This window comes from Onychostoma macrolepis, chromosome 15 (assembly GCF_012432095.1).
Source record: "Onychostoma macrolepis isolate SWU-2019 chromosome 15, ASM1243209v1, whole genome shotgun sequence".
NCBI lineage: Eukaryota > Metazoa > Chordata > Actinopteri > Cypriniformes > Cyprinidae > Onychostoma > Onychostoma macrolepis.
Window position 1 is genome coordinate 31033789 of NC_081169.1, and position 12500 is coordinate 31046288.

Below are 12500 nucleotides of genomic sequence, written 5' to 3' on the forward strand. Positions count from 1 at the left end.
CTATCACATAGACATTACATGTGTGAATGCTAATGCATCGTGGACAATGGTGAGGGACCCGCCTACTCACCTGTCAATCAAATGCTGCTCTAAATCCATTCCTGCTGTCGTGTGCAGATTTTGTGAGATACAGCAGAAACACACATGAACTGAGCGTCTCCAGTTTGCTGTGTGACACAGATCATGTGATCCGCTCCAGTATAGAGCATGAGTGTGTGAAAGACTCTCTCAATTCAATTCAATTTTCAATTCAGTTAGCTTTATTGGCATCACAAAAGCACATTTTGCATTGCCAAAGCATGCATAGGAGAAGTGAACATATACAACAGTGTGATTTGGAACAATATAGCAATTTAAATAATATTTGAACAAGTAATATTTAAAGAATGACATTAAAACATTTGGATACATATATGATATAGTACAGGTTGTGTAACAAGATTATTTATGTATTTAACTAATAAACTGAATAACTCTCTCTCTCTCTCTCTCTCTCTCACTCTCTCTCACTCTGTAGAGTTTGGGTGTGGTGTTGTATGTTCTGGTCTGTGGCGCTTTACCTTTTGATGGAAGCACTTTACAGAACCTCCGCGCTCGAGTCCTCAGTGGAAAGTTCCGGATCCCGTTCTTCATGTCCACAGGTACACACATTCATGCTTACTCTCGTTCTCTTGCACACTCACATAAACTCACACTCTTGCACACTCACACAGACTCACTCACACAGACTCACTCACTCATTCACACACACACACAGACTCACTCTCGTACACACAGACTCACTCACTCACACACACACACACACACACACACAGACTCACTCGTACACAGACTCACTCTCGTACACACAGACTCACTCTCGTACACACAGACTCACTCTCGTACACACAGACTCACTCTCGTACACACAGACTCACTCTCTCACACACAGACTCACTCTCTCACACACAGACTCACTCTCTCACACACAGACTCACTTTCGCACACACAGATTTACTCTTGTACACTCACTCTCACATACACCCACATGCACGCTTAAATACACAAACACATACACACTCACACAGACTCACTCTCGTACACACAGACTCCCTCTTGCACACTCACACAGACTCACTCTCACACACTCACTCTCTCACACAGACTCTCGCACACACATACAGACTCACACTTGTACACAAACTCCCTCTCGCACACTCACACAGACTCCCTCTCGCACACTCACACAGACTCACTCTCGTACACACAGACTCACTCACACACTCACACTCACACAGACTCACTCTTGTACATAGATACACTCACACAGACTCACTTTCGTTCACACAGACTCACTCTTGTACACAGATACACTCACTCATACAGACTCACTCTTGTACACAGATACACTCACTCATACAGACTCACTCTCTCACACACACACACACAGACTCACTCTCGTACACACAGACTCACTCACTCACACACACACACACACACACAGACTCACTCTCGTACACAGACTCACTCTCGTACACACAGACTCACTCTCGTACACAGACTCACTCGTACACACACAGACTCACTCTCTCACACACAGACTCACTCTCTCACACACAGACTCACTCTCTCACACACAGACTCACTCACACACAGACTCACTCACACACACACACACAGACTCACTCTCGTACACACACTCACTCTCACATACACCCACATGCACGCTTAAATACACAAACACATACACACTCACACAGACTCACTCTCGTACACACAGACTCCCTCTTGCACACTCACACAGACTCACTCTCACACACTCACTCTCTCACACAGACTCTCGCACACACATACAGACTCACACTTGTACACAAACTCCCTCTCACACACTCACACAGACTCCCTCTCGCACACTCACACAGACTCACTCTCGTACACACAGACTCACTCACACACTCACACTCACACAGACTCACTCTTGTACATAGATACACTCACACAGACTCACTTTCGTACACACAGACTCACTCTCGTACACACACTCACTCACACAGACTCACTCTTGTACACAGATACACTCACTCATACAGACTCACTCTCGTACACACAGACTCACTCTCACACACTCACACGGACTCACTCACGTACACACAGACTCACTCTTACACACTCACACGGACTCACTCACGTACACACAGACTCACTTACACAGACTCACTCTCACACAGACTCACTCACACACACAGACTCACTTTCACATGCTCAGACTCACTTTTGCGCGCACACAGATTTATTCTTGTACGCTCACTCTCACATACACCCACATGCACGCTTAAAAACACACACACTCACAGACTCACTTTCGTTCACACAGACTCACTCTCGCACACTCAAATAGACTGGCTCTCGTACACACAGACTCACTCTCGTACACACTCACACGAACTCACTCTCGTACACACTCACACTCACTCATACAGACTCACACTCGTACACAGACTCACTCTCACACACTCACACGGACTCACTCACGTACACACAGACTCATTCTCACACACTCACACGGACTCACTCACGTACACACAGACTCACTTACACAGACTCACTCTCACACACTCACACAGACTCACTCTCACACACTCACACAGACTCACTCTCACACAGACTCACTCTCACACAGACTCACTCTCACACACTCACACAGACTCACTCTCGTACACACACTCACTCGTACACACATTCAATTCAATTCAATATGTGCTTTATTGGCATGACAATTGTTACAATGTATTGCCAAAGCGTAGTGTCTACATTGAATCTAGAACAGATATATATGCAACAAAAACATGCATGTAGATTTGCCTGCAGGTACATTTAAAAAGTAGAACAAATCAACATTTTAGAATTCCATGAACAATTTAAAATTCAATGTTGTGTGTGTGTGTGTGTGTGTGTGTGTGTGCGTGTGTTTGTTTGTGGACACATCACTCATTTGTTAACTCCTCCCTCTTTTTGTGACAGGTATCAATGTATCTTGCTGCTAGTAGGATACAATCTTGTTTTTCCCCTAATAAATATTGAAGTTGTGTTTTTTTGTTTAACATTTTGAAGTCAGGGCAAAGTGTTTCAAATTTGTGATAAAAAGTCTTTGTAATGTGTTGATAGTTAGTGCAGCCGGTGAGGAAGTGTTGCTCTGTCTCCACTTCCCCATGATTACAGTGTGGGCAGATGCGGCTCTCTCTGGGCAGCCAGTGCTGGTGATATCTGTCCGTCTCTATAGTGAGAGTATGGTTGCTCAGTCTGTACCTCGTCATTTGTCTTCTTAGTTTACAGTCTTTCACTGTACTCAGATATTCTGCGGTGGTGTACTCTCTGTTTAGGGCCAAATAACATTCAAGTTTACTTTGTTTTTCTGTTGTTTCTTTCCAATAGGTTAGATCATTTTCTTTGTGTTTTAATAATTTGGTTGGGCCGAGTTTTGTGGATTAATATTTCAGTGTCCTTCAGGAGCATCTGAATCAGGGGACTTTTTGGAGTTGGGGTCAACTGGCCTAATTCTGCCCTGCATGCGTTGTTCGGTGTGTTCCTCTGTACTCTGAGGATGCTCTTACAGAACTTTAGGAGAGGACCCCACACTTCACTGCTATGTAATGCAATGGGTATTTCAGTTTGGATAGATTTTTTGATGGCGTAAAAGGCTCTTCTTGCTTTCTCTTTCAGTTCATTCACAGCCAAATTTAGCTTACCAGCTGCACTTATCTTCAGCCCGAGGTGTGTGTAGTTTGTGGCGTATTCAATGTTAGTCGTACCAAGGGTGAAATTGTGTCTCTTTCCCTGAAGTCTGGGTCTTTTCTGAAATGTGAGTACTTTAGTTTTGTTAGGATTAATAGTCAGGGCCCAGGTCTGACAGAACTTGTGCAGGATGTGTAGGTTCTGCTGTAGACCCTCTTCTGTTGGAGACAGCAGAACCAGATCATCTGCAAACAGCAAGAGCTTAATGTTGGAGTCGTGTAGTTTTCAGTGCTGTTTTGGACCCATCTGTAATTTTTTCTAATATTGTACACTCACTCACAGACTCATTCACGTACACAGAATCACACACACAGACTCACTTTCACACACTCAAACAGATTTACTCTTGTACACTCACTCTCATGCACACTTAAAACACACACACACACACACACACACAACACTTGCATTCGCTCACTCACACACTCGCACACACAGACAGACAAACACATACTTGCCTTGCCGAGCCACGACACATGACTGACGTGTGTTTGTGTGTTTCAGACTGTGAGTATCTGATCAGACACATGTTGGTTCTGGAGCCCAGTCGACGGCTTTCAATGGAGCAGATCTGTAAGAACAAGTGGATGAGACAAGGAGACCCCGACCCCGAGTTTGACCGAGTCAGTCGTACACACAAGCACAAAAACACACAATACACACACATGATGCTTGCAGTTCAGCTGTTCTTAGGCCTGAAACAGTATTTCACTTGTAGAAATGTTGCTGTTTTGCCTGTGTCTCTGTCAGCTGATAGCAGAATGTGAGCAGGTGAAGGTGGAGAGAGAAACGGAGTTAATTAACGAACAGGTTCTGATGGCCATGTCAGAGATGGGCTTCGACCGTGAGCGGACCTTACAGGTGACACACACACACACACACACACACACCCCTCCTTCATTCAGATGAGCTCTTCTGTAACACTCACGCGGTTGTGTTTCTCCTCTCAGTCTCTGCACACCGATGCGTACGATCACTACAGCGCCACCTACAGTCTGCTGTCTGACAAACTCAAGCGGCACAAGAACCTGTGTGTGGCCCCGCCCACGCCCCGCCCTCTCTACCCACTCAACGCCGTGCAGGTGTGTGCCGTTACCGTTAGCAACCTTTGATTCCTGATGAGTGGAATATGCATGAGCTCCAGAGTGCCTCATTTACATACTGTATGAAAGCAGAGCCGTGGGCTTCTGTAGAACTAACGATGATTCTAGAGGAAGGGGATTGTGGTTATGTGATAGTGTTTTTCAGCCTTCTGATAGTCATTTTCTTTCTGTATTTGCTCTGAAATCATTTACAAAAGGGATTAGTTTCAGTCCGAGCAGCCAGAATTTGGATCAGATTTAAAATGTTCAATTCAAAATGAAAAGAAAGCTAGATGAAAATCTATTTATAATTATAAGGGCATGTCTTTCACCAAGGTTATTATTATTATTATTATTATTATTATTATTATTATTATTATCTAATCCGAAACTATGTAAAAGTTCATCACTTAAAATAAAAAATGAATATTAACAGAAATTAAATTAAGGTTTTTATTTTATTTTATTTCAGCTAGTTCACAAAGCAAAATTTTAGTTTAAGTTGAAGTACTAAAATAATTAACTAAATAAACTAAAACTTAAAAAAAAAACTATATAGACATTTTGAAAAAAACGATGTCCTGAAAAGTCCATTATTGGTTGATCTGCTTCATCCGTGTGTTTGTGTGTCCTGCAGGATCAGAGTAACGCTGTCAGTATGACGGTACCGCAGGTTCAGCTCATAAACCCTGAGAATCAGATCGTTGAGGTGAGCGCGACACTGCTTTCAGCTCACAGTCAGTGAGAATAAATCAGTCTGGTGTGTGAGGATGCAGGACGGATTGTTTTTGATCCCGTGTGTGTGTGTTTCAGACGGACGGGACGATGGCTCTGGACAGCGATGAGGGAGAAGAGCCCAGTCCAGAGGCGATGGCCCGATACCTGTCCATGAGACGCCACACTGTCGGTGTACCTGACCCCAGGTACCGCACATCCCAGCCAGTGCTTCTGTGTCTCCTGTCTTTTATTTGCTCTGTTTACCTCCAGCTGGAGTTACAGCCTAACAAGTCCCTCCCAGTTTGCCCTAAACCCCTCCCACCGAACTAAAGCCCCTCTTATGCTGCCTTCACGTGCTATCGGAAATGTCCTATTTCCCACTTATGAAGTCGTGATTACGAGCTTGTTGTAGTCAAGTGCTTTAATGTCGGAAAGAATAAAATGTAGCATCCGATTGGTTGACAGTCATACAAACATTCACCGCGGTATACATGCAGTTCGCTGACAATCCTGGAATTTCGGTCAAATACATGCTTATTTCACTGCTTATCACTCGAATGATCGTTCATATCTAGCCTATAAATACACTACTTTAGAGGCCAGACGAAGGGATGTAGTTGTTGTGAGAACAGCATTGACAGCAGCAATGGTTGTCCCCTCCATGTTTAAAGATTATGACCCGCCCAACTCAGAAACTCTGGTATCAGAATTATTTCAGAATTTCCCAGTAAGTTAGTAATACGACTTGAGAGACCGTTCACGTCCAATTTCAGGTTAGGAAACTCGTATTTACGATAATTCCAAAAGCACGTGAAGGCAGCTCCCTCAAAATCTGTCTCGTCTTATCGAAGCCACTCCCAAATCACTTAAAACCACTCCTAATGTAAGTCCCTTCTAAATCACTCTAAACCCCTCCCACTTAACTAAAGTCCCATCAAATTCACTATAAACCCCTCCCACCTAATTGAAACCCCTCCCGGTTCACTGTAACCCCTCCCACCTTCCTCCAGCACTGATGTTGTGTGTGTTTGTCAGGGCTGAGATTCAGGAGGATCTTCAGAAACTGGCCCCTGGGTTTCAACGTGTGGCCCCTCAGCCGCCCTTCCCGCCGCTGGTTCCCACCATGGCGCAGATGCATATGATGCCGACCCCGAACCTGCAGCCCACGCAGCAGCTGGAGTACAAGGTAAAGCACACACACACACACACACACACACACACACACACATACAGTGGAGGCCAAAATGATCAGAACACTAGTATTATCAGCAGCTAAAAATGGTTTAAAGTCAGTTATTTCTATCTTTTGCTGCAGTGTGTCGGGAGGAAATATCACTTTACATTCCCAAACATTCATTTAGCCATTAATTATAATAATCCAGTGAGATTTGTCTGATCTGATCATCATCAGTCTGTCTGGAGTCACATGAAGAACCAGAACAAACTGAGACTAAATCCAGAAGAAACCTCCTGCGAAGCTCCTGAGAAACTCTGCTCGAGTGCAGCGAGGACAAAACCTGCTTTAAACACAAAGCATGCTCACAACTAATGTTGATTTCATTTTTGTTCTGGTTCTTCATGTGACTCCAGACACACTGATGATGATCAGATCTCAGAAATATCACTGGATTATTATAATTAATGGCAAAGTGAATGTTTAGAAATGTAAACTGATATTTCCTCCTGACACACTACAGCAAAAGATAGAAATAACCGACTTAAAGCCATTTTTAGCTGCTGAAGATACTAGTGTTGTAATGATTTTGTCCAGCGCTGTGCATGCGCTCGGATGCTGCTGACGCTGAGATCTGTGTTGTGCAGGAACAGTCTCTCCTGCAGCCTCCCACACTGCAGCTGCTGAACGGCATGGGTCCTCTGGGCCGCCGCGCGTCTGACGGCGGAGCCAACATTCAGCTTCACGCGCAGCAGCTGTTGAAGAGGCCGCGCGGTCAGTCGCCGCTGGTCACCAGCCCGGTGAGACAATCCCACAATCCTCCTGTTTCTCACAGCTGAGCATGATTTACTGCCTTCGTGATCACAAATAACATCCATCAGGATCTGGAGCAGAGCGTTGGGTGTTTACACACACTCGATTCTGATTCACAAGCTCATTTCTGATTCGTTTGGCTTTATATCCGCTACATTACATCAAACAATCTGTCAACTAATACTGTCAGTTCATACATTACTGTAATATCAGGTTGTTGAGAGAGATCATTTAAATTGCACATAAGGCTGTTTTTATATCGATTTTTTAATGACATAATTATTTCTAATCCAGTTTGTTGTTGAAATAAACATTTAAACCGTTTTTATGACAGATTTATTCAAACGTACATTAAATGATGAACAGGTACAATACAATGAGTATGTAATATAGATACTGATCAAAATGCTCCTCTAGAGTTATTTTTCTAGTTTATGGTCATTGAATGTCTTTCTGAGGTAAATGTGATGTCAAGCTGTTTTATTGCGATTGAATCACTGATTGATTGATTCTATGATTCATGATTGATTTCAGTGAGGTGTTCTGTTTCTAATGTTCATTAATGTTTAGGGTAAACGTACCTATTAAGCTCACCAAAATCTATATTGAGACATTTTTAGTGCACAAGATACTGGTTTCAGTACAAATAGTTGTTAAAATAAAATATTAATCTCTCACACAAAAATATCTAATTTTATTTGAAATGTCAAAAGCATTTAAATTAAGATATACATCATTAAATTCAAAAAGTCCGGCTGTGCTTAATGGGTACATTTCTGTGTTCTTACACACCCCTGTTCCCATTAAACATGCTTTACTAAATTTCTTGTTTATTTTAAGGAAAACTTTTAAAGAATAATTGTAAAAACATATATTTTTTGAAGGTATGAAGTCAATCACAAAAAACAGAACACATTCAAGTCGATCAGTTCTATATTCATAATGAAGTGTCATCTAAGCACATTGCAGCATCTGGACTAGTCCACGTTCAGCTAAATAACATTCAAAAATCAGATAAACAAACCAATAAAACATTTCTTTCATGGAGATGAACACAGAAACTAGCCTCATTATGAACCTCTTATTAAATGTATGTCAGATTATCTATAGTCTCTTAAGGCTGGAATACACATGATTTTCCACAGATTTACAGTCTGAAGAAGCCAAAGATCAGAGCCGGTCTGAGTCGACAGAATCCAGAGAAAATCAATTAACTTAAAGGGACAACCATCAGTTAATATTTAAAGTCTGTTCATGAAGTATTTACAGACGTTCAGTGTAGAAGAGCTTAAAGAGAGACACTGAGCTTAATTGGAACAGCAACAATTTTAATAAATTTCATGTAATATTTATTAAAATGACAGGATTTTGCTAAATAAATAGTCTAGGTCATGTATTAAGTTCATACATATTTTAATAGGAACAACTATTATTAACAATATCTATGAAATTCTACTTTTTCTTACTGATGTCTCACTGAAGCTGTGATTTTCATGGTAATGTACCCTTTAAGCTCACCTTACAATAATATGAAATCTTACAGCACTGTAAAACCACAGACCAGCAATAAACTGTCAATTTATAATATTATGGAAGTAAAAGTACAAGCCAGTAATGCCTGTGAGGTAATATGTTAGCGTAGCACACGATCTTGTACAGCTAGTCAGCTAACTGTGTTCTGTAGCATCTGCGCTGTGTTGCTAAAACTATCTTTTGGATCTAATGTAATTATTTCACACATCCAAGTTCCAGGTTATAATATGCAAAAGTCTAAACATTAATCTCTTAATTTTACAATAAGTAGTGAAACTTACCCAAAATAAAGGCTTAAACATCTAAAAAAACGCACATTTAAAGGGTTCCTCTTTTGGTGAAAGTTTTTAAACAGCTTTCAAAATGGCCGCCAGACAGCGTGAACACATGGAGACTCGTATCTCAGCGTGTGATGATCTGATTGACTTGAAATTACAGGAGGTATATAGTAACAAACATATCAATTAGTTAAGACCTCAAGTAGGATAATAAATTATTTTTTATTTTTATAATCTGATCTCAAAAATGGAAGTGAGCTTAATAGGTACGTTTACCCTATTTGCTGCTGTAACTAGTAGTAAAGAGTTGATCGCTTCACTGCAGGCTCTGTCATCGCACAATAGAGACTAAAACACATTTGTGACCCTGCAGCACAGAAGCAGTCATAAGCAGCACAGCTATATTTGTAGCAATAGCCAACAATACATTGTATGGGTCAAAATTATACATTTCTCTTTTATGCTAAAAATCATTAGTATATTACGTAAAGATCATGTTCCATGAAGATATTCTGTAAATTTCCTACCGTAAATATACCAAAACTTCATTTTTGATTAGTAATATGCATTGCTAAGAACTTCATTTGAACAACTTTAAAGGTGATTTTCTCAATATTTAGATTTTTTTGCACCCTCAGATTCCAGATTTTCAGATAGTTGCATCTCAGACAAATATTGTCCAACAAACCATACATCAATGGAAAGATTATTTATTCAGATGATGTATAAATCTCAATTTAAAAAAATTGACACTTATGACTTTTTGTGGTCCAAGGTCACATTTATTGACTGAATTTAGGGATAAATCTGACAGAATTGGAAAGCTGAGGCGCTGTTATTGTGATTATTGGATGTGTAGTAAAGTTTTGTTCATGCATCAGCTGAAAACAGCAGAAAGATCGATCTTGGGATTTAAGAATCAATATGGGTTCATCAAAATGAAGATGGATTAAATGGTGAGGTGTCTCTGCTGGAGTGTGAGCTCTGACGCATGTCTCTGTGTTTTCAGCATCCGATCCTGGACGTGGCTCCGGTGGATGAGGAGGGGTCCGACACCGAACCCGATCCGGAGGCCGTTCAGAGGTACAGAAGTGTGTTTGCATGCTGTGTGTGTGTGTGTGTGTGTGTGTGTGTGTGCTGCTGTGCTGCGCTGGGAGCCGCGGGTCTCTGTCAGTGACACACTAAACACTGCAGCGCTGCTTTGAGCTCTGGGCGTCTCTCTCTGTCTCTGTCTGTCCATCAACATCACTTTCTAAAACGACTCTAAATGCTCCAGAGTTCCGCTACTAAAGTGACCTCTGACCTCTCTCTCTCTCGTGCCAAACGATGGCAAACTTCCCTTCTGTGGCTTTGCTTTTGTCTAATGGCTTTGCTAAACCGAGCGGTGCGGTGAGCGGAGCCGCTCTGATTCTGTGTGCCGATTGGATGTGTGGCCCTCCAGAGGCTGGAGGCGGCCAATCAGAGCGCTGATCCGTGCTGCTTCCTGTGGTCCAGGTATTTGGCGAACAGTTCCAAGCGGCACACGACACACGGCACGGGCCCCGAGCTCTCGGCAGAAACACAGAGAAACCGGCAGAGGGGCTGGAGCCCTGAGCAACACTGCCGGTGAGGGCTGAACACACACACACTTATACATATACACACCTGTATACACACACACACCTATACATACACACACCTGTATACACACACACCTATACATATACACACCTGTATACACACACACACCTATACATACACACACCTGTATACACACACACCTATACATATACACACCTGTATACACACACACTATATATATATACACACTGTATACACACACACACTATATATACACACACCTGTATACACACACCTATATATATATATACACCTGTATACACACACACACTTATATATATATACACCTGTATACACACACACACCTGTATACACACACACACCTATACATATACACACCTGTATACACACACACTATATATATACACACCTGTATACACACACACACACACTTATATATATATACACCTGTATACACACACACTATATATATATATATATATACCTGTATACACACACACCTATATATATATACACACCTGTATACACACACACCTATATATATACACACCTGTATACACACACACACCTATATATATATACACACACCTGTATATACACACACGCTTATATATATACACACACTTATACATATACACACCTATATATACACACTGTATACACACACACACCTATACATATACACCTGTATATACACACACACACCTATACATACACATATACACACTCGCACACACTCACACACACACTCACACACACACATACACACTCGCGCACACACTCACATCATACACACACATACACACTCGCACACACTCACATCATACACACACACACACACACTCACACACGCACACCTATACATACACACCTATATACACACACACACACCTATACATATACACTCACTCACACACACCTATACATACACACGCACACACACACACACACACACACACACACACACACTTATATACACTTTCACACACACACTTACACACACACACACTTATACATATACACACACACACACACTCATCATACACATATATATATATATACACACTCACATCATACACACACATACATACACACACACACACATACACACACACGCACACACACACACACACACACACACACACACACACTCACATACACTCTCTCACACACACACTCACATCATACACGCACACACTCACACCATACACACTCATACACATATACACACACACACACTCACATCATACACATATATACACACACTCACATCATACACACACATACATACACACACACACACTTACACACACACACACACACACACACACACACACACTGACTCACATCACACACTCCTATACATACATATACAGACTAGGGGTGTAATGATTCATAGATATGGGTCGATACATCGATACGATGTCTGACGACTCGATGCCACGCGTTAAATATCGATATCTGTAGTATAAATACGCACTTTTATTTTGGCACTGTCCACATTTTCACATAATGTCCGTATATGCATTACCGCCGACGCGTGCGTTCTCG

At 41.7% G+C, this 12500-nt stretch overlaps 1 protein-coding gene across 2 annotated transcripts in view; it reads left to right on the top strand.

The window, feature by feature from the left end:
* sik3 (SIK family kinase 3) overlaps window positions 1-12500 on the top strand; it is a 54790-nt gene that overhangs the window by 15291 nt on the left and 26999 nt on the right. The window contains exons 6-15 of one of the 2 annotated variants that reach the window (XM_058745309.1): window positions 518-641; window positions 4276-4394; window positions 4522-4632; window positions 4722-4853; window positions 5491-5562; window positions 5667-5776; window positions 6606-6756; window positions 7392-7544; window positions 10378-10451; window positions 10863-10973. In XM_058745309.1, coding sequence (XP_058601292.1) covers window positions 518-641; window positions 4276-4394; window positions 4522-4632; window positions 4722-4853; window positions 5491-5562; window positions 5667-5776; window positions 6606-6756; window positions 7392-7544; window positions 10378-10451; window positions 10863-10973 — 1157 coding nt within the window. The remainder of the gene's footprint in view (window positions 1-517; window positions 642-4275; window positions 4395-4521; window positions 4633-4721; window positions 4854-5490; window positions 5563-5666; window positions 5777-6605; window positions 6757-7391; window positions 7545-10377; window positions 10452-10862; window positions 10974-12500) is intronic. The other variant, XM_058745310.1, reaches the window with a different exon arrangement.